The sequence below is a fragment of the Opisthocomus hoazin genome, chromosome 2 (genome assembly GCF_030867145.1).
Source record: "Opisthocomus hoazin isolate bOpiHoa1 chromosome 2, bOpiHoa1.hap1, whole genome shotgun sequence".
Lineage (NCBI taxonomy): Eukaryota > Metazoa > Chordata > Aves > Opisthocomiformes > Opisthocomidae > Opisthocomus > Opisthocomus hoazin.
The window spans coordinates 68564645-68587672 of NC_134415.1; the positions used below are offsets into that span (position 1 = coordinate 68564645).

At 40.2% G+C, this 23028-nt stretch overlaps 1 protein-coding gene across 4 annotated transcripts in view; it reads right to left on the reverse strand.

The window, feature by feature from the left end:
- Positions 1 to 23028, reverse strand: part of AKAP7 (A-kinase anchoring protein 7) — an 89776-nt gene that overhangs the window by 25429 nt on the left and 41319 nt on the right. Inside the window, exon 8 of one of the 4 annotated variants that reach the window (XM_075414053.1) lies at positions 20713 to 21345. The exons of the other annotated variants lie outside the window; for them this stretch is intronic. Within the exon in view, the coding sequence (XP_075270168.1) occupies positions 21176 to 21345 (170 nt within the window). The 3' untranslated portion in view covers positions 20713 to 21175. Of the gene's footprint in view, positions 1 to 20712; positions 21346 to 23028 lie in introns of those variants that run through there. 4 annotated transcript variants of the gene reach the window in all.

The window sequence follows — 23028 nt, forward strand, 5'->3', positions numbered from 1 at the left end:
GGGTACGGGGTACGTGTTGTCCCACCGCCCAGAGGGAGAACCAGGTACCACAGAAGGGAGGGAGAAAGGGAAGGAGGGAAGGAGAGAGGCCAAGGGACCAGCTGAAAGGAAAGCCCCTTCCCGTCCCTCTTTTCTCCAGACTGTGCTGGTCTGAGGGAAAAGCCAGACATATCCAACATGCTCACCACATACTTCCTCTATCTTCCCCCCCTTTTCAAGGTGTCTCAGTCTATCTTACTCCCTCACAAACACTGGTAAAACAGTGCCACATCTATTTTTTCCTCCTCAGTTCAGACGCCACCCTCCTACCCTGCCCAGACCCAGATCTCCTTGCTTCAGATTCCCATCATCCTGTAACTCTCCTTTTTGCCCCTTCCTCACTCCTGGGGGTGTGCGCCACACCCTTCAGTCACCACATGCCCAAAGCCCACCTCTGTCAAAAGCCTTTGTGACTTTGCATGCAATGACATCTCCCGAATGATCTGTTCGACTACAAGCAGCTCTGGGTCATGCTATGCTAAATGTTGTATTAAGTCTACGTTCCACTCACTCACAGGTGCATCTACGAAGATAGCTGGTGCATGACAGGTAATGCCAGAAGAAAAGCTGAAAAGCAGTGAAGCGAGAGCATGAGAGAAGCAGAACACAGAAGAATCTATAGCTTTTGTGTATCTTTTGTTCTGTGTCAACAGAATAATCTTAAAAACAAGTTGTATTTGCTGTCTGTCTTCACCTATTCTGTATATTAGGAGTGAGATGCAGTAGCTACTTGCTTTTCACATAAAGTCATTCTGTACTGGCTATATGGTAAAAAAGTTTTGCAATGTAAAATAATTTTCCCCATGCAAAATTTACAACATTTACCCTCATACCAAAACCTGTGAAGGAAAAACAGTTTCAAACAGCCAACTCATTTTCTGAAGGCTGTCTTCTAGATTTGTTGCACTATTGGTGTATGCATTTATTTTTTAACTGATGGTATAAACTCTCATTTTATCTATGCCTAGACAGCTTCCTGAGTAACAAGAATGGAATACAAACCAGATCAGAAAACTGGATTTTCTAGCCTACAGCTAATGAATTATGTGAATTTAGTTAAAACTTAATTCAGACACAATCTGACAGAAATTTGGCTGGATTTTCTAGCAGAAAGTTTGAAAATGTTTCACTCAGCAAAAAATCAAGAGTAAATATTTTATTGTGCAACTGAACTTAGGACAAACACAATTCTCAGCACATAATTTAACAGAAACAACATTCCAGTCAAATTAGCTAGTTTGACTCCGGGCACCAAAGGATGAGGCAATCAGAACTGATTCCTCTAATTCAACTTGTATTTACTCAACTAAAAGCAAAACCAGAAATACATACTTCATCATCACTTCAGACACTACCAGGTAAATGCACAGAGATAAAGTGCAACTATTCCCTCACTTGGTCAGTTTAAAACTACACACCCAACCAACACCCAAGTGGAAAATGAACTGATGATTTCCTTCATCATCCATCCACCAATGCTGCCATTAACAAAACCTCCATTCCTTCTCCCTGTTGCTAATGAGCATTACCACCAACATGTGTATGCCATCGACACCAAAACCTTCACATCTCTGAACTGCACTTGTTAAAATCATGCTTGCTTATCATCCTTTTTCATCTGTTACTCTATATATATATATCGTGTTTGCTCAAAAGGAAAATTAAAATACTCACTTTGACTATATTTGCATAGAGAAACGGACTGCTAGAATGCTCACAACCCAGATCAGACAGAATTACTTACCTCTACTACAAATAAATCTTCACCTACTTAGTGGAACTACTGCTCCCCGCCCTTTCCCGAAGAAGCAATCAGCTGATTTTCCACAGGGAAAAAGCCCCCGAGGACCGCCCGCCCGCTCCCCGCGGCGGCGGCCGCCCTCAGCAGCCCTCAGCAGCCCTCAGCAGCCCTCCGCAGCCCTCGGCAGCCCGCCGCGCTGCACCCAGCGGCCCGCTCACCGATCTTTTCCTGCCCCCGGGAGAAGGGAAAGCAGCAGAGCTGGCCCATGGCATCTGCCGCTCTGTCTTCTTCCTCGTCCTCCCTGCGCGCACCTCAAGCGAAAGCCGTAGCTCGGGCTGCAGCCCGTGAGGAAACCGCCCGCTCTCCTCCGGGAGCGAGCAGGAGACCGGCGGCGAGCGGCAGGCCCCGCCCCCGCCCCGCCCCGCCCCGCCGCCGCTCCCCTCGGCACCGGCAGCCCCGGCCTCGGCCCCTGCCGCGCCGTTTGCCTGAGCGTCCCCTGGCCGCCCTTCTGCCGGAGGGGGACGGGCCCCTCGCGGAACAGGCGGCACCGGCCGCTCACAAACTGTCAGCGCGGCTGCGTGCCCTCGGCGCGCTGAGGCGCGGGAGGCGGTGCGGGCGGGCAGATGTGAAGTCTCTGTGCTTCCGAAGCGGGCTCGCCTTTGCTCCAGCGGCAAACCCGAGGCGGTACGGCCGAGCGAGGAGCGACGCCGGCCGAGCGGCGGGCGGGGCGGCAGCCGCAGCCGAGGTGCGGGGCCGCCGCTCTCCGCCCGGCGGGGCCTTGCCGCCGGCCTCGGCGGGAGCGGAGCTGCGCGCCGGGTGGCGGCCCTCCCTCAGCGGGGCAGTGAGGGCCGCCCGGCGGGCGTACAGAACTTGGGCTTTGCCGAGGTAGTGAAAAACCAGCGAGATGCAACCTTAGTAAAGAGCAAGTTGGTGATGTAAGATTAAACATAATCAAAGGCAGCCCTACCGGGATGAGTGCTAGTCCCAGCGTTACTCGGCACAGTCACGATTTACTTCAAAGCGAGCAAGCAAGCAGCAAACCACCTAGGAGCGGCGGCCTGGCACAGCCAGCGCGGCAGGACAGTCGCTGAGCACAGCCTGCGCGGCTTGGGCAAACTCAGCCTGTTCACCCAAAGTACGTACATAAAACCAAAGGTAAAGACATTTATTTTGCTGAAGTGTCCTTGCGCTCACCAGAACCAAACCCGCCTGGCCTCCTGCCTACTTTGTCTTGTGGTTCGTGGAACTTTTAAAGGACTTGGAGAAACTATCGGGGTGTTCACGCGCTGTTAGCTACCACAGCACCCCTGTGGGGTAAGTACATCGGGAATACCCCAGCTTCCACCGCAAACAGCTGCCACCCCGATCTGTTCTGCCAGACAAAAGAGAGCGTACAGAGAGAGGGGCTGAGGAGCAGCTCTTTGGAGTCCGGTGAACGCAGACTGCAGACTGACCCACGTCAGCCATTCAGAAACACAGCAGTCCCTGGATGGCCCGTGGCTCTTAGAAGCCAAGGTCATCCTACAATTTTTCCTTCCTTGTGGGAATTAATAAAATCTCTCTTCTGCCTGGATGTGTACTTCTGCTAACATATAGATATTTAATATTTCTACATCTACATCTGTATAATTTACCAGAAATCTGTCAACAACTTTTAAAGTTACTGTTGTAACGGATGGGTAACACACGCACATACACGTCGGCAAAGCATGACGCCACAAGCCTTATATCATCAGGCTACAATGAAGGAACGCTGGTGCACCTGGAAATCGCGGGATTACAGTCTAGAAAGTCTGCACACAATTTCCTGTCAAGGAGATCCAGGAAAACCACAGTGTTTAATGAAAAATCATCCACGTGCACTGGCATAGCAGCCTATCACAGCTGCAGCCACTTTGCTTTTGAAAGTAATTTTTTTTACATTCAGAATGTAAAAAAAAAATTCAGAAGAAACCAAATGCACAAGTACTTTCTGTTAAAAGACCTAATCAAGCACATCTTCTCTGGTAATACCTGCAGTTACCAATAGATTTTGAGCACCCGCTGAATGTAACAGAGAGCCTGTGATAGCAATGGTTCTTAACATTTAATATTAATCTGTAGGATGGATAAAGCATGCACTGGTCTTCCTTATCACACCGATAAAATAAATTATAAGGCTTAGATGACTTTTTTTAATGTTCTTGTTTATACTCCAAAGACTAATATTTACAGTTGAAAAAAGGAAGCATTTACCACAAAATGAGGGTATGAATTCTGCTACTATTAACCCACACTTTTAAAGTGTTCTAGTTAGTATGACATGCTTTCCAGAAAACCAATAATTTAATCAGTGGCAGAAATTCTCCACAAAAACGTCTAGTGCTTCATATTCAAACTACTATTTGATTCATGAAATTATATGTTTGTTTTCCTAGATGTAAGAATCTCAGACTGGAGAATCCTATGAATATTTCATACTTCTTACAGAGATAAGTCAGCTTATCTGAGAAGAACAAGTGTGATGTATTTAACATATTTGTAAGGAATTGTTCCTTATGAAAACAGACTTGTCTTTAAGCTAAGTACTATTCCAAAACTAAAATGCATTAAAATAAAGTTGCCAGGTTGTAATTTTTTTATTCTTTTCCATCACTACTCTGTTATTAGCAATAATTAAATCATCTACTGTTTTAAGAATTATTATCTTCCAGTAGCAGAAACAAAAAATCAGCACGGTATACAAGTTTTTAAAATAACTGTAACAGTTACTAAATTCTATATTCATAGAAATTCATTTCAGCTGTGCAGTTGCCTAACTTGAGGACATGCTGTCAGCCTAACCAAGAGCAAAAAGAAAAGAACATGACCCATATTCTACAACATAAGTGAATTAAACATGAATACTACAGGGCATAAATCAAGCCAGTCATGAAAGCACAGAGAGACTACTTCTAAGAATAAGCAGTTTCTTCCATTCTGCTCAGGATCAAAAGAAGAACATAGGCAACATTTTAGGCAAGAAAACGTATTCTCCACCAGGAAACGTTAAAAAAAAATCAGAAACGTTCAAGTAATACACCAAAGAGTAACATGTATTTTTCAGTTTTATGTAGGCACAATCTCCTTCTATACAGACAGATCATATCTATGTGGTACCTAAATGAATACAAAACTCCCAGTGCTGTCACCTTTGACAAGCAAGTTTTACGAAGCAGCGTAAGAAGCACAAAGTCCTCTTGTACTTAAAACCAAGCATCTTTCTGTTAAAACTTGGAATAACCACAGTTCTTATGGATGGCTTTCTAGGCAGTCCTGGCAATCCATGGATGTCAGGCTGACAATACTCTATTAAGCGGTTCTGGAATAGTCACAACCAGTAACAGACCTCTTTCATCCATCTACAAGCCATCTTTTAACCAAAACTAACAAAGCACATAAGCGCACATGGCAGATGCAGAGAAGAAACAGGATTCATGGAAGGCAACGCCCGTTTAACGCTGGCCAGATCAGTGTACATACTCCTGCAGGATGAGGGTAGGGACCATGAAGTCAGGTGAAACCTCCCCAGCTAGATATGGTCCGTCTTAAGTATTTGGGCATTTATTTTGTGACAAAGGTGGGCCTGATCAGATTTTCAGTGCTTTTCTAGCTCAAGGCCTGTACTTTGTTCTGCTTTGACATCTCTTGAAATTTTGGTGAGATACACAAAGTACATTTTGACACAAGTTACAGCACAGCAGCAAAGCTTTCAGCTGTTTCAGGCACCTAAGTGTGACTGGATATAGAATTACAGTAAGTCTACCCATACAAGGCCTAACCAGAAGAATGTATTATTAAAAATGAACAAGCCCCAAGAGACACTGGTATGTGTTTTGTTGGGAGGCAGGGAAGCTGGAGGGCACCTTGGGATTGAAGCTGAGGGGTGGAATTTTTCCAGGTAAGGGATAGCAAGGTGCCATCCTGTATCAAGGATTGTTGCTTAGAGTCGCCAAGACAAACTGGTGCAAAACTAGTAAACAGAAATACTGGACTCCACCAAGCAGACATTACAATTTTGCATCTTGGACAGTGTCTCTAAAGACTAAGAGAAACTAAATGGTATTCACTCTAAGCAGAGGAAAGTTCAGCCTTCTTAATGCTCCTGAATGCTGTTCAGCTGATCCAGAAGGAACCTAGCAAAGCTTTTTTTAGATGATGCTTGTAGTGCAAATTATGTAAAAAGTGGGTGAGGAAGAAAAGCTGATCTGCATTTCAACTTAAAAGTATTTCTGCACTCAGAACCTAAGCTGTTTGCAAGCCTATGTATATAAACACACATACAGACACAGAGTGCAGAAGACAGTGTATCACTTAAGTATTGTTTTGGGAGCACCTACCAGATCAGAATTACAATCCCCATAGAGAAGAAAAAAACAGAGATAAACAAATAATCTGTTGGACCTCCCAAAATGCAAACAATTTCCTATTGTGTTTGACAACACAGACTAAGTTCCCATTTCTTTCTGATACTTGGTTTGTAATGCAATGTGTAATTCTTATCAAATTTTCAATTGTGCCCTTCTGAAAACACTTTCAATTCCATTTTTCTGAAGAAGAAGATTAAATTACTAAATTAATTTTAAAGTATTTCATTTTCTTATTCTTCAATGCCTTAAGAATATTTCTGGAAACACGTACTATAAAGAAAAAAATGATACTGAGTTGGCATTTGCGTTCTAAAACAGAAGTGCCTATTTTAGCTATGCTTTTTAAAACCACATTAAAATACTTTCAGGGAAATCTCACCACTAATATGTGTTTTACAACACTGCCTTCTAGAGAGAGAATCTTGCTCTGTTCACTGTAAATCACAGTTTCTGTGAGTTCCACTTGCTGAACGCACTGTACCTTTTGGGCCAAGGCTGGGACGCCAGCCGCCGATACGCCTGCCTTCTATTTTAAGCGCAACCTCAGGGCGAGGCTGAAGACCACATCTGCCAACTGTCCGGGTTGTTTACCCTCAGGAATGCATTCAGAGCCACGTTCAGAATAAGCCATACAGGACCTCTGGGTGAAAACCCCAAGTATATTCAAGCTCTGCAGAGTACTCATGGCATCCTTCTTTGCAGAGTGGACGTGTCTATCTGCAGTGTGTATGTCCCAACGTATCCCATCTATTCCTGCAGTGGTTTTGCCTGGCTGACAGCGAGTGTACGAGACAGACTTGGTAGTGCCAGCACACAAGAACGTGTCCCCCCTGACATATGAGACTTGTAGATAAGCCCCGAGACAATGACAATGTGAAAAACTGGGGCAAGGTACACTTCACACTTCAGGGTCTTCCCAAGCTTCACCTTACAAGTCTCAGCCCCTGGGACCCATCAAGCATTCATTTAATTCAATATTCAGCTAGTTTCTGCTGTTGTGGAAAAGAAAGATTAAGGAATGTACAAAAGCAGGAGGGACCAGAAACTGAAGGATATGTTAGTTACTATGGGAGAAAACCCCTGCACAATCACGAAAAGAAAATTAAACTCTTAGCTTAATAAAAATTATTAAATGTGATGTGTGAAAAGATAGTGCATTTTAAGTGAAGGAAGATTTTTTGGTACTTACATACTTTTTCCTTCTCAAATTTCAAAGGTGAACTGAACAGTTGAGATAATGAGGCTTGAAATGAGTTCTGTTCATAGCCTGGCAGTCTCCCAATGAGTCTGCCAAGCAGTAAGTAGCTAGAGACAGCTATGATTGTCCAATGATGTTTTACTGAGAGTTAACATGACTGTGAGGACACCAAAAAAGTTTTAAGGAGAATATAAAAACTTTACTTTCCAGTTTTTTTCTATAGTAAAAAAATGGAAATTTTTTTTCTTACATGTATAAAAATCAAACGAGAAGGATGGGGCAATGGCAAGGCTCTACTGACTATGTTCTGATATCTAAATTGGTAAACCTGAATTTCCAACAAATTATCACTACATTGTTCGCCTTTTTTTAAGAGGACTTCCATTTTTTTCCCAAATGTTATTCTGAATATTTTCTTTACTTTCCTGATTACATTTAGCATTTTTAAATGCTTATTTTGAACAACAGGAAAAGCTGGCTACTAACAAAAAGAAGTTAGAGGTCCATTCTTTTACTTCCTGCTCGTTCTCCATTCAAACACAACAAGTTTTTACATTTAAAATAAAATGTAATATGAACACAGCACAGTGAATTTTTTTTTTTGCGATGTACATATATTATTGATCACATTAGGTTAAAACTTGCTTTCTGGAACACCGAATGTTGAACATAGTCTAGAAGAACAATTCTTGTTAAAAAAATCAAAATGAATTTTCCACTAGAACAAGCAAATTGAATAACTTTTTTAAAAGGCAAAAAAAATTAAATGGTGACTACTAATATTCTTTCCCTTCAAAGTTTGTCAAGAAAGTCAGTGAAATGCAGTGACACTGTATGACAGTTCTGTGTGTCAGATCAGACGCCAGTCAGTATTTTATTGCTGACGTATTGCTCTTCGTTATCATTCTATACCAGAATTCTTCTGGGATTTGGAACATTTCTATAAGTGGTCTCACTGAACATGCATAAAATTTAGCTGGCATAATGTCACCCGGATTACAGCCCCCTTCCCATTCCTGTTGCAACACTCCTCAGTATTGCGACTTTTCTCCAATCTCCTACATCTGGAGCTCCAGAGCCCAGACTTGTTAAGTGTCTGAGAATATTACAAAGTTCCTTTTCTCCTTCTTGTTAAAGCTGCTGGTAAGAATGCATGTAAGGACAGAGTTGAGATTTAAGGAAGTCCTTTCTATAAAATTTTTGTTTGTTCAAGAGGTACTTGACAGTACAACAGCAGAAGGCTCCTTAAATATGTATTTTTACAGTCTGAAGAAAAAGTAAATATTGAATAGACAGATGTTCTATGCTCTTTGAAGTTCTCGAAATCAGTATTAATAGGTTATTTCTGCTGACTTTACGGTGAGAACAAAACCCAGCTTTTTAGGTATTTTTTCAGTCTTTTGCCATATTACTCTGGTATGCCAGTGAAAATGTGGCATTTGGTGCTGTGCAAACAAACACTTAGCATTAAAAAACAGAAATTAAGGGACCAATGCTAGTTAGCATGCATTACAGCTATGTTTTTATAATTGCATCAAAGGCAAAATTGTGATGATTCATGGGAAGAAAAAAGGAAAGTAGCATAAAGTCAGCAAAGGAATCCATGTAAAACTTGCATTTAAAAACCCACAGTTAGTAAGGTTTTGATGTTGTTAGCTTATAGCACTTGCTATGTTGCTGCACCTTAACATGGTCCACTGAAATCTACCTGTGTTTTGTCATTTGCTTTAGTAAACTGTATAGCTAACCAAGGAACACACCTTAACCAATCTGTTTGTTCAGATTACAAAGAAAAAAAAAATAATCTGAAAGAAAAGGATTAACCCTTGACTCCCTTTCCTTTGAAATAACACATTTCGCCTCACAGCTTTCCAGAAAAGGAAACTCTAGATTTGAATACATCCTTAAATATAGCCTTTTCTTTCACAGTCAACAGTCCTTTGATAAGATCAGCCACAGTGGGAAGAAGGTCTGTGAAGGGAGCAGGGAGAAAGAAAGATGCTTGGACCAGCGACCAGGTTCAGTACAGAGAATCCTCAATTTTAATCAATTTTAAGTGCTTGACTGGCGTGCACATACGAAACATGCAGGAAGTCAGATCGATGACCAAGATTGATGCCGAGAGGAATTCTAGCTTCCTCCACACCAATGAGATGAGACAGCAGCTCAGTCTAGCAAGCAGTTCATTCTCTACCCTTGCCAGGGCTTTAACCACTGGCAGCAGGCAAAATGTCCTTCTTTCACGCCTGCACCTGCAAGACTCCATAGGAACATCATCTTTTCAGCCTACCTAAACCCATTCAGCTTAGCGAAGGGCCAGGTGGGCTAACAGCCCAGGCTACAGCAGAGATCAGGCTGGAGTACGGAACTGTCTCTGGCTTTATACTTCCTGCAGCTTCAACAGCTATTTTTCAGAAACTCAGCAGTCTCCACCTTGAGCTTCAAACAGAAATCAAGTACAGACCCTTCAGGCTGCCCTCTGGTTTGAATTGTTTCATCTGATCTGTGTGCAGCACCATGGCTTTCATCTGAGATGCACAATGTAATTTAAAACAGTATGTTAAGGCCATATCTATGCCAGCTAAAACTGATACATGGAGTACAATCTTTTGCAGACAGCAAATGTTCTAAACTGTTGGGCTCTGCTCTGAGTATACGGCTTAAAGCAAACTTATTTCAGGACAAACTTTGCTCTCAGTCCTTCCTAAAAAGACAGGCATGGGGCAGTAGAAAATATTTCAGGATGTAGCCCACGTATTCTAGAATATTGTAAACATGTAGTCTAGTAATCACTTATTGACTGTAATTTTAAAAAGCTGGTGCTTTCCTTTTACAATTTTTTTCTTGCTGTTTTAATTTACACTATGAAAAGGAAGGGGGAAACCATGGAATTTGAAATTTGAAATGTTCATTCCCACAAACAGGCACAAAAAATGGGTTCATTATTAAAGTATCTTTGCGGGAAGTGTACTGAATAATCTGCATTTATCACTTCCAGGTGACCCCTTAGCATATGGTCTACCAACACATCATAAACGCATCACCAAAGGATTGAAAGCTGGATAACTCTTGGTGTAATTTTAACTATCAGGTATTACACTGACACTGCTGCCTGTGCATGAATCTGTCGGATTCACCATCATGAAGAAAGTGCCAGATAGTCTCTACTAAGAGATCAGGACAGGCAGTAACACTGACTCATTTCTTGCGGTATTCTACTCCAAGTTTTTCTTGAGACCAAAGCAGAAAGCTCATTCTAAATGAAAAGGAAAGGAGAACTGGGAATGTCAGCCAGCTTTTGCTTTCTCAAATGACTGCGAACTGAACTCCTTTTGGTTAGTCATACACAGATTCTTGTTATTCCCTTCATATATTCTTCTCAGAAGAACCTAATTAATACAAAAATCATGTCCTGCCCCAAAGTTAACAGAAACTTCTACTGGAACCCAACCCTTCTTTTGGTACAAAACCAACAGCCTCCTAATTTTAATACTGATTTAAACATATAGTTCTGCCCGTTTTCCATTGGCCTCCAATTACAGATAAAATATTAGAGTTCATTAAAATAATGTAAAACTAATCATACTACTTACCAAAGAGACTCAAACATTAATAGAATATACTCACAGATTTAAAATTGATATACACATTTTCAAAGAAACTCCTATCAATAAGTTATTTTCTAAGTCATTATGTATAAAAGTATTGACAACAATTAATCTGAATGTTATGTATGCCCGGAAGAAGTAAAAAGTAAAGTAAGAACAAGTGAAGCAAAGCTTGTGCATTATGATTATCTATCACATCTCCATAAAAAGATACAGAAGTGATATCTACTTAATATAAAGTTGATACCACTGAAAGTACATAATCTGAAAGTCCTCCTACAAATATATGGAGTGAAAAGTTAGCTAACAGGTAGGAGTGATTTACTGGGAAGTTCTCAAAAAAATCCAGCTAGCACTATATCTACAAGACTTCCTTGTATCTTCATCTAGAAACATGCTTATTGTCTTTCCATCTCAGTTTTTAAGATTTGTAACTATGAGGGAAGTGTGTTGTGAAATTTTAATTTTATATACGAACATCTACTCTATTTGCAGAAAAATTGTATCGTTTTGAGAAAAATATTTTCATTCTTAAAAAGGAAGAATTGGGAGCTTGACTGAAATGCCTATACAAATCAAGTAAAAATTAAGCAATTGAGTAAGCATTTCTACATACTTCTTTACTCCAAGGACACAGTGATATTTATAAAGGTCAAAAAAAAGGGAATGTGATTCTGCATTTGCTGTCAGAACAAGGAGAGGATACAATATTACTAAGTGAAATAACAAATTCTTTCTTCTCCCTTCCTCAATATATTGAAAAATATTTCTTTACAAAATGTACTCATGTATAAACAGGCTTTAAAAGAAGTAAAATGGTTTCCTTTCTTTGCTCTGGGTTCTGTTTATTTCCATAAAATTTCTGTATACTGTACAAACTACAACTCTGTTCACTTCCTAGGGAAAGGAGAGATATTTGTTTTCATCCTTAGCAATGATAAATATGTTTTGGAGATAGGAGAAAACACTGGTTACATCTTCAATATCTGCTCTGATTTTTAAATTGCTGTTTTATACTAACTGATGAAATGGTATTTAACTATTAATTTTAATTACATTGTTAAACACGAACTTTTTATTTAAGTGCTAATGAAGCTTTTACATCAGGATGCAAAAGATAGCACAGCTTGAAAAATAAGCTCACATACAAAAGATAACAACATGCAACAATCAAAAAAGCTGCTCCTTTCAATGGACATTCATCAACATGTCAGTATATGAGACTCTCCGAGCTGTTTCCAAATAAAAGGAACATTTCAATGCATCATGTACTAGCAATACACCAGAAAACTAACAACTGGGCTGCACTCAGGCCAAAGCCTATCGTGGGGAATCTACTGTGCAACTGGTAGGAAGCAGCTTTGATAAATGCCAAGGTACCATACAAGTCCCATAGCCAAAGGCTGTCCAAACGCACATTTATTCAATGCTTTTCTGCTGTGCTTGTTCCTAACCACCTCCATGCGAACACCACCCACTTCAGTGGCTAAACTGATTACAAGGTTTCCAGCCAGAAAAAACTGCTTAAAAGCAATGTTTTGCATTCCTCACAGTAAATACCAGGAGTTATGCTATGTAGACATGCATGCATGTGCATATACACAAACATGCAAACACACAGAGAGACATATACGTATGCATGCTTCAACCTTATAGACTGATAATTTGTCTCTAATGAATATGGAAAAAAGACAAGCTACCAAACAGAACATTCAGACAGGAGTGATGTGTCTGCATTCAAACACTGAATAAAACCCACACATTCTACTATAGTCCAGCAGTACAGGTAGTCATGCTCAGAACTGGCTCACTCTGAACAGCCTGGCTTCCATCTGCTTAGCATCCAGAAACTGGACACTCCCTTTCCCAAATTGGCCACAAGATTAAGAGTCCAGTGGGCATTATAACATTGTGCCTGTGACCTCTGTAAGAACAGACACTCCAAGAAATAAGCACAGGATTACAGAGTCTGACTCGGGGCTGGGGGGCCTTGTTCTTTGGCCCTTTGCTACTCTGGAGAAGCTCCTTCAAGAGCACAGGTGCATCATTCAGCTTCCACGCTAAGCTGCCAGCTGTGGCTTTTCCAGCCTTTGGGGGCTTGAATTCCCCGACACTGCGGGAAGAAAAAAGCCCCCATGTCCAATTTGAGTGGGAATTGTAACCAAACTATACATGTAATAAGTATTTCCTCTTCAAAATAAAAACAGGGAAACCTGATTCAAGTAACCATGTATCATCAGCAGGGGATACTGGGCTTTGGATCCCAGTAGGGTGAGATGCCTAACTCAAAAATCAAAGAAAGGTAGCGAGGTGTTGACAGACTTCTTGTTGGTTGTCTCCCTCTGGTTTGTTCAATGCAGCACTCAGTTTTAGCCTGCAATTTCTTGACTCTGCTCTCAGACACTGGGCTCTGCGCACAATTGGAAATGCAGGCATCTCATTCTGGGGTCAAATTCCTACAAAAGATATTCACCTAAAACCTTCCTTTGACTTGTAAGTTTTGTCTATAGACAAAGACATATAACAAGCCCCTCTCTTAATACAAAACAGCAGGACTTGTCAACATAATATACCCATTAAATGCACTTTTCAGTCAGGTAGATAACATGCATTGAGTCCATGCGTTATATTTTGTGGTGCAAAAGACTGTGGACCAGGACTGTGCACCAAAATCTGTTTGGAAAACAGCCCTTAAGAGAGACTCTGCAGAGAGAAGTCTTGCTATAATTGCACTAATAGCACAAAGTTATTAATATAATGATGGACCATTACATTTGAATTTGCACAAATGTAAATTTACATTGAAAAAATGTATAGATGTGACAGAATGCAACCTCTTACAGATTCTTCTATTAAGTTAAATAAACCAATAAAGACAAAAGTATTCAAATAAAAAGGCAGTAGTCAGAATAGTTACCGGTACAAAAGACAAAATTAAATACAGCTGCCTAATTCCATGTGTTTGATCATTACAATCCATCTAGAGTCTAGACAAGAGGGATGATAAGTAGAATCTCAAAAATATTCAAATATTCATGAATATTTTGTACTCGACTATTGAACTCTCCCATATAACTCTTACCTTTAAATTTACCCTACTACAAAGCAATATTCTCCCTAAACAATATTCTTTTCCTTAGAATTTCATTACGTAAGCCTCACCACCACCGGCCCTGTTCAACTGAAGTCCCAAACTGCAAAATAAGTGAAGAAAAGGACCGAAAGTGATTGGAGAGTTTCAAATTGAAAGGGCAGACCAGAAAGAAAGAACTGAATTTTTCAAACCTCTTAGCTCTTGTTCCTCATAAGCAACCTGAATAATTACAGCATCATGGTGAAAATAGATAATACAAGCCAAAAAAGGCCCCATGATACAGAGAAGCAGTAAAAATAAAGATGATTCTTTATCAGGAAATTATTTGCAATCGCTTAAAAATAACTAAGGCATTAGGATTTACACATCTCACATTTCAAAGTATGGATGTAGGTTTACTCTGAAATACATGTTTGTTATGCCTGTATAGAAAGAACCGTACTATAATATTTTAAACTCCATTGGGAGGAACAGTATGCTTTCATGTGTTTTGTGTTCTTCAGAATTAAGAAAAGCTATCCCCAAGAATACAAATAACCATGAAGTACATTCAAACCAATCCAGGTAATGAATTACGAAGAAAGAGAAACCACATGTTCTGTATATTTCTGAAAAGAAAAAATATATATGAGAAGCTGACTAGATAACTAGGTAACTGCAAGACAACTGGAAGATGTAAATAACTGAGGTAACAGCTAATACGGATTATGGATGGTAATTGAGATATCTGGAGATTAGCATCTCTACACCTTGGGTAATATGTCAGGAAAAGGAAATTACAATGTATAGAAAATGGAATTCACCCATAATAAAGATCACAAAGAATTCAACACATGCTTCTAAAAGAGTACATCTCTAAGTAGGTATATTTGCTATGTAAAATAATGATCGCTTTTACTTGCTGCCATGTGAAAATAACATTTCTAATATTAAAGATACACTAAGTAGTCTACTCTTCTGCCAAAGGGTGTATAACATCCTGATCAAGTGATGTCAATTTTTAACATCCAATGTGTTTTGTGTTTGCAACACGATAGATAGGAACAGGCAAGGAACACTATAGGGCTTGCCAGCATTTGAAAGATAAAACAGATTAACACGGGCTGTGAATTTTAAAGCACTAAGAGCTGTTTCTGAATAATTCCATACATGAACGCTCTTATTTTGGAGTAAGAGTGCTTTGTTCCTGTTCAGCGTGACCCACTTTCCAAGTGTATTTAATTAGGAACAGTTTTATGTGTAAGAAAGCCTTTTGTTTGTTCTCTTGATTGAAGCAATAAAGTTCAGTACTTAGGGTTTCTGATTCAAAACACCTTAAGCATTTTTTAAAAAAATAAACAAGCTATGGAAACAGTGCCTAGGTATTAAAATGCAATTGTGGCATTTTCACTCTTTCCCTAAATAAGTGATTTCAAAGGCAAAAGGTTTTTTAAAGTCTTCAGTCAGCAATTACTTTCTGCTGTAATCCGTAGGCTGTGGATGGTTACTCAGAAATCTTTAAGACAAATCTGCTCTTTGCAGAACACAAAGTTACAGCTGAGGTTTTTGAAAGTATATGCCAAAGGGTCAACTGCAGTGTCTCAGCACTTCAGAAACCAAGCCACTTACCTACAATAAAACCATGCAGTCTAGAGAGGACCAGAGGAGCTCACTCTTCCCGTACTCATAGCTGACCAAAATGCTGGTGAACAGAATCTGGGGTGCCAACTCAAGCTGTCAGGCTCAGCACTGTGCCAACCACATACACCCAGATAGCTGCTCAGAATGCAAGCGGTGTGAATCCACACTGACTCAGAAAATACAGTGTAGATATGTTTAGAAAGTTAAAAAACTGGAAGTCTAACTTCAGGTTTCTGGAATTACTTCTAATGAGTATGTATGAATGTTTGACCTAGGCCTGGCACCACAGCTTTGGCCACATAAGTCTCCTGACCTGCTGATGCTTGAGTGAGAATTAGTACACAGCTAAACACTACAGCATCAGTCTGGAGATAGCAGCCAACACCTGAGAAGAAGAACAGCTTCATTAAGCATTGTCATCTCCACCTGATTCCAAGTTCTCCTTGTTGGTTCCACCGCACAAGCAAGCGAGGTACCTTAAACTGCTAAAGCAGTATCAGACAGTCTATGTCATGAGTGGTTAACATATTTCATCTTGCAGTGGAACAGACGAGGAACGTTCACATAGCATGAAAGCAGTGTAAAAAAGTTCTTTCTCATGCATTGCTCAGCCATTTATTATTGGCTGTAGATGGCAAGGTTTGGCACTGCTCTGCCTACAGTGGTTCTATTCTAACCCACGCCGTCTGGTAAATTTTCAAGCCATTGGGCAGGGGGATGAAGCCCAGTGCTCGCCTGTCCCCAGCTGGATGGCTGACAGATCAGGGCCCACAGGCAGACTCAGCCATACTTCACTAAGAAGAAATGGAAACTCTCCACCTATGTAATAAAGCAACATGTTCATGGATTTTACGTTGCGCCCTCCCAGAAAGTTCTCTATACTGCACGAGTGACACCCACCAGTCATTCGTACCCAACAGATCTGTGAAACTGTCCCGTAAACAGAGGGGTGGTTCACATTTCTCTCCTGTCATTAAGACTTAATTCAGATCTCAAAACTTTGATCTTCATTTGAAAAATAGAAGATTGCATACTATATATTCAGCAGGTACTGTGATGGCTCTTTCTGACATGTTTAAGAACAGATTAAAACTTCAAGTAATTTGGCAGGCTACTGTTAAGGTAATAATGTCATGTTTTAGCTTGTGGTTCATGTAATCTTGCTCTCGCATTCTACTGCTTCCATAAGAAATAGCACATTGCTGCTTTCTAGGAAACCAGAAATGACACTACATGCCTCATTAAAAATGCTTCTTTAAAATCTGTCATATTTTATCTTGAAATTATTTCCACTGAAAAGAAACTACTTTTACAAATACTAGGGGCTTCAAAAATATTTTATGTATAGTCTAGAATAAGAAAACTACTGGAAATGAAATTATCACCTGTTTCTATTTGTTGCTGAGTACTGTTCTGAAAGAGAAATACAAGTTGTGGTATTAAGCAAAACAAGCTCTCTTCCTCAATAACTACATTTTTATGTTAGAGTTTGTATCATCCCTGAAGTACTGATCTCTATTGATCTCCAACCATGTCTTATTTTAGAATGCCACTCAGTTTATTGCCACTCTGCTCTAAACAGTGACAAGCTCACAGGGATTAGGTAGGAGGCACACTAGACTCTCTCTATGTAACCATGCAGCACACTGGATAACTTCTCAGATCTCCACTAACCATCAACAATTGAAAAATGGTGACATTTGAACAATGGAAAACTGGTTTTCCTTTCACTCCCTGTCCTTCGAACTACTGAAAAACACTCCTCACAGGAATTGTGGAAGAGCTTAATTCAATTACGGTAAATCAGACATACCTTCTGTTTGATGTTAAGACCATACCACAAATACGTATCAACAAAAGCAACATCCTAGCTAGGAAAATTTTAAGAATAAAATGTAATTATCCTTTACCATTCAATGGAAGAATATTACATATTTAATTTACTCCTCACCTCCTAGATGGTCTGTTTACTTTTCGCAATTAACATATCTTGAAAATAATGTTTTACGTATTTTCAATGTATGTTTAATGTATTAAATTTAGGAATAAATTAGTTCTTTGGACACCGAAGTCTGCTTGAGGAAAAATGTCTTTAAAGCATAAATACTTATGATACGAAAAAGCTGCTGGATGTTATTATTGTGTTGCGTTGTGAAAAATAAATTGTCTCTTTTTTACATACTCAACTAAATTTTCAGTCATGAATCACATTCTTACTGATGTCAAATATGCTTTCGTGCTTTCCTGTCAGATTTACTTCATCAGTTTTATCCCATTGTCTGCACATATTTTTGAAAGTCATTCATGGAAAATCTTATTTTCAGGTATTTTCAACTACTGGTAACAGCTCTGGCATGAAAACACATCACTACTTTACACACCTTTGCTGAAAAATAAAAGGATGATAGCCTTTTGAATAGAATTACATTATGGTATTTTTTAAAGAAAATTGCAACAATTATCCTGCACATTAAAGCAAACACTACATGCCACAGAATCATCAATCACAGAATCACTGAAGATGATGAGAAGGTTTTATTTACTTTCAGTATTAGGAGATGAATGACTGTCTTCTAAACATCATGTTCCTGCCTTTAAAGCTCCCTGTCACTTTCTAATGAAAAGGTTGTTACACATTTGCAACATTAAAGCTCAAAGCCAGGGATATTAGAATTTGCCCTCAAAACAATGAAATATTATTCTGATATCAAAATTTCCACTTTCAAACCGTATTTACACTGGTTATTTCCCTGTCAATCAGCTTGTTCTCCTCCTTATCCAGAAACAGAATGTATCAATACAGCTTTTAAGTTATAACTGGTATTGCAAAATATAGAAATGCTATCTCATAATGAAACATGCTATACTAATGGTCAATGTTTCAACAGCCAAAACCTACCGAATACAGAAGAAACCGCCCAGTGTAGCGATACAAGATCAGACACGTCGCTAGAGCTAAAGACAACATCCATCAAGTTTTAATGTAATACTACAGGGAAGGAATCAATAGGGGGCCATTTTGTTCTCAGTAGTGAATGGAAAATACTTGATGTGTGTAAGAAAGCACTGGATTGCTACTTTCTAGTCACTGTCTACGAAGAGTCTGGCTTCTAGTTTAATAACTAAAATGTGTTTCTCTGACACATTTAAAAGAATCATTTTTATAAGTCAATATTCTACCACATGACTCTGCTAAGAAAGAGTGCTTTAGGGAAAGACGTTACTGATGAGCACATGATACCTGTTGCTTTTTATGTAGGGAAAGAGTTATTAAGCATACTGCACGCACAAAACTGCAGCAGCTGTGGATAAACTCAACACAGAGAATTAATTAGTAATTTCAAATGTTAAGAAATAGCCCCTGGGAAGCTGCCCAAGACATTTTTATCCAAAAGCAGTATAACTGCTATATTATTAACTAAAATTTAGAAAGAGTGACATAGATATGCAAGGATGGAGCAGCTTATCCTGGAGACCATCATGAAGCAAGTGGAAGAAAAGAAGGTTATCAGGAGTAGTCAGCATGGATTCACCAAGGGGAAATCATGCCTGACCAATCTAATAGCTTTCTACGATGACATGACTGGCTGGGTAGACGAAGGGAGAGCCGTGGATGTTGTCTACCTTGACTTCAGCAAGGCTTTCGACACAGTCTCCCATGATGTCCTCCTAGGGAAGCTGAGGAAGTGTGGGCTGGATGAGTGGTCGGTGAAGTGGATAGAGAACTGGCTGAATGGCAGAACTCAGAGGGTTGTCATCAGCGGCGCTGAGTCTAGTTGGAGGCTGGTGACAAGTGGTGTCCCTCAGGGGTCAGTACTGGGCCCAGTCTTGTTTAAGTTCTTCATCAACGACCTGGATGAAGAGTTAGAATGTACCCTCAGCAAGTTTGCTGATGACACCAAACTGGGAGGTGTGGTAGATACACAAGAAGGCTGTGCTGCCATTCAGCGTGACCTGGATAGGCTGGAAAGCTGGGCAGAGAGGAACCTGATGAGGTTCAACAAGGGCAAGTGCAGGGTCCTGCACCTGGGGAGGAACAACCTCATGCACCAGTACAGGCTTGGGGTGGACCTGCTGGAGAGCAGCTCTGCGGAGAGGGACCTGGGTGTCCTAGTGGACGACAGGTTAACCATGAGCCAGCAGTGTGCCCTGGCTGCCAAGAAAGCCAATGGGATCCTGGGGCGCATCAAGAAGAGTGTGGCCAGCAGGATGAGGGAGGTTCTCCTTCCCCTCTACACTGCCCTGGTGAGGCCTCATCTGGAGTACTGCGTCAAGTTCTGGGCTCCCCAGTTCAAGAAAGATGAAGAGCTACTGGAGAGAGTCCAGCGGAGGGCTACGAGGATGGTGAGGGGACTGGAGCATCTCCACTACGAGGAGAGGTTGAGGGAACTGGGCTTGTTCAGCCTCAAGAAGAGAAGGCTGCGACGGGACCTTATACATGCCTACAAATATCTCAAGGGTGGGTGTCAGGAGGATGGGGCCAAGCTCTTTTCAGTGGTGCCCAGTGACAGGACAAGGGGCAATGGGCACAAAACTGAGGCACAGGAAGTTCCGTCTGAACATGAGGAAGAACTTCTTCCCTCTGAGGGTGACGGAGCACTGGAACAGGCTGCCCAGGGAGGTTGTGGAGTCTCCTTCTCTGGAGATATTCAAGACCCGCCTGGACAAGATCCTGTGCAGCCTGCTGTAGGTGACCCTGCTTCGGCAGGGGGGTTGGACTAGATGACCCACAGAGGTCCCTTCCAACCCCTACTATTCTGTGATTCTGTGATTCTGTGAACTCAAGAGCAGATACTCACAGTCTAATATAGTGGAAAAAGTAGATGCTAGCCTACAAACAGACTATCAAGGAAATAAAAATTCAGAAGTGAAAGAAACAGACCTAGGGGTATTTTGAAATTATAGAAAAAGAAAGAAGGACAGATAACAAATAAAATCAAAGAATGATTCATTATTTTGGAAGAAGTGATTCACTGTCATTCAAGTAAGAAAGAGAATAAAAGAAACCAACACACAATATGCATAGTTTTGCAGGATGTAGAATCTGGACAATAATAACAGTATTTACTTGGTCACCATTGCTGCTTCCAATGTGAGAAAATTTTTAATTGCTGTACGAATAAAATCAATAAATCACATATAGGTCAAACCATCTGTAGACAGAGGAGCCGGAAAATATCTGAAGGAGACAAATGCCAGTCTTTCTCTTCATTTCAGCCAGTGCCACTTTAAAAGATTTCAGACAAACCGGGCAAACTTTGTGTCACAGACTGTATATGAACCTTCTTCTTCCTTGATGATGAAGGCAAAATATTACTCTGTTTTTCGCTTGACACTGTAAGTGCACTTTTAAAAAGAGCAAACCGAGGGATGTTGACAATCTATCCATCTATCAGTTGGTTTCCAATTCTTTTATTTTCAGCCCTCTATTTCTTCTTGGTATTATTTTGAGTTCATAGAGTGATGTTACCATATCTCTTTTCTGTTTCAGGTACAGATGAGTCTTCTCTTCTTCTTTCTTCTGCAACTATTTCTTCTTTGTGGGTATTCCCTAAATCTATTGCTGACAAACTTATCTTCAGTCTGGAGAGCTCTTATCCAAGGTACCACCAGGAGCATCTTGTTCTTTGTTTGAGACATGAGTGTTGAGCAGCTGCCTGGATAACATCATAAAATGTAACGTGGAGGCATAAACTGCACCACTAAATCCTAACTCAAGGTTATTAAGATTTAAGTAACTAAAAACTTATTTAAACGATTCATACAGCCTAATAGCAGCAATCTGGAAGAATAAATTTTGTTTGTAATGTGTGCCGCTCATTATGTTATTGACCTCCCTCAGAAATGTGAAGCTTGCAAATATAATGGATCTTTTCGTCACTTAGTTGAAAATTCGTATCTTTATATACATGTATATAAAAACAGCAAGCAAGCTAATTAATAAATATTAACAACTGTTCAAGTAGTGCATCTTAGACTCACATCTTGCTTATCTTAGACACCTCTTAGATCTTGCCTGTCTTACACATACATTTTAGGACAGGATGAATGACTTTCTGTAGGTGTCTCCCATTTCAGAGAGACTGCAGAAGGTACCTTGATGACAAGGTCAGACTGGACACCGAACTTGTACATAGGCCCACTGAAATGTAAATTGATCCACGAATATTCTGCCACTTAAGAAGGCACCTGTTTGAGGTATTACTTGAGCAGCAAGGAGCATTCCCTTTTACCATATTATTGTGCTTTTATCCAGATAAAATATATGCTTGTAGTCTGATATTTCAATTTCCATATTGCCACTGCTAGATTGCAAGGGTTAAGGGGAACTGTAATAGCACTTTAACCTCCAACTTGGAACACATTCCAGATATATGAGTTCTGGCTGTGCAGAAAGTAAGAGTAACCTGTTGGGTGGTTTCCACCAAGCAACAAACTTACTGAAAGTTTTTCTACCTCAGAGGTAGTACAGGGCAAGTCTGATATATAAAACTCTCCTTACTTGTCACTCAGGAGAACCTTAACACAGTTTACAGGCTGAATACAACTTGGCATATGATAACTTTCTTTAATGTGTGTATAATCTCATTTTAGATTATATTACTATGAACAAATATTCTTTGAAACAAGTCTAAAAAAATCTTCATTAATGGATCCTGAAAATGTTTAAGTGAGACACTTAATGCTAAAGGCATATTTAACATAAGAAAATTTACATCATGCTCCCTTTGATGGTCAGAGGTTCCATTAAACAACTTCACCATGACATAAAGAACAGACCAGTCATTCAGGTGAAGGAGTATATATTGAGAAGCTCAACTCATTCTAGTATTCACTGGTCTCCTTTGAGATTTGAGGGGACGTACAACAGCTGCCATGAGGTTGGTGGTCTGAAGAAGGACACTTGGTTGGCTTGCTGTTTTGTTTGCTTTAAAGAATAAACTGAACTCTAATTTGAGGTTGAAGTTTCAACATTATTGTCACTGTCATGTCAAATTTTAACTCCTGAATACTTTCCCTGTGGGACTGACATGCAAATACACAGAAATCTGATGCAGATGTCTGTAGGCTCTGCTGAAGATGGTGGATGCTGCTCTGTAACATATTGTCAAAGCCTGTTTACCGGCTGCACATATTGCTGCAGCTCAGCAGGTGTTTCACCTCTGCCTTTATTCATACAGTTCTTTTATGCTTCCCATATTTTTAAACATGCTTTTAAAATGTGCAGCTGCCAAGCTGATATGTGTTGTGGCACTTTTTAGCCATCGTAGTATGCAATTCTTTTATGTGTATGGATTTCTGTTTCTAACATTAGTTCTGATCTCTTTTTAGATCTTTTC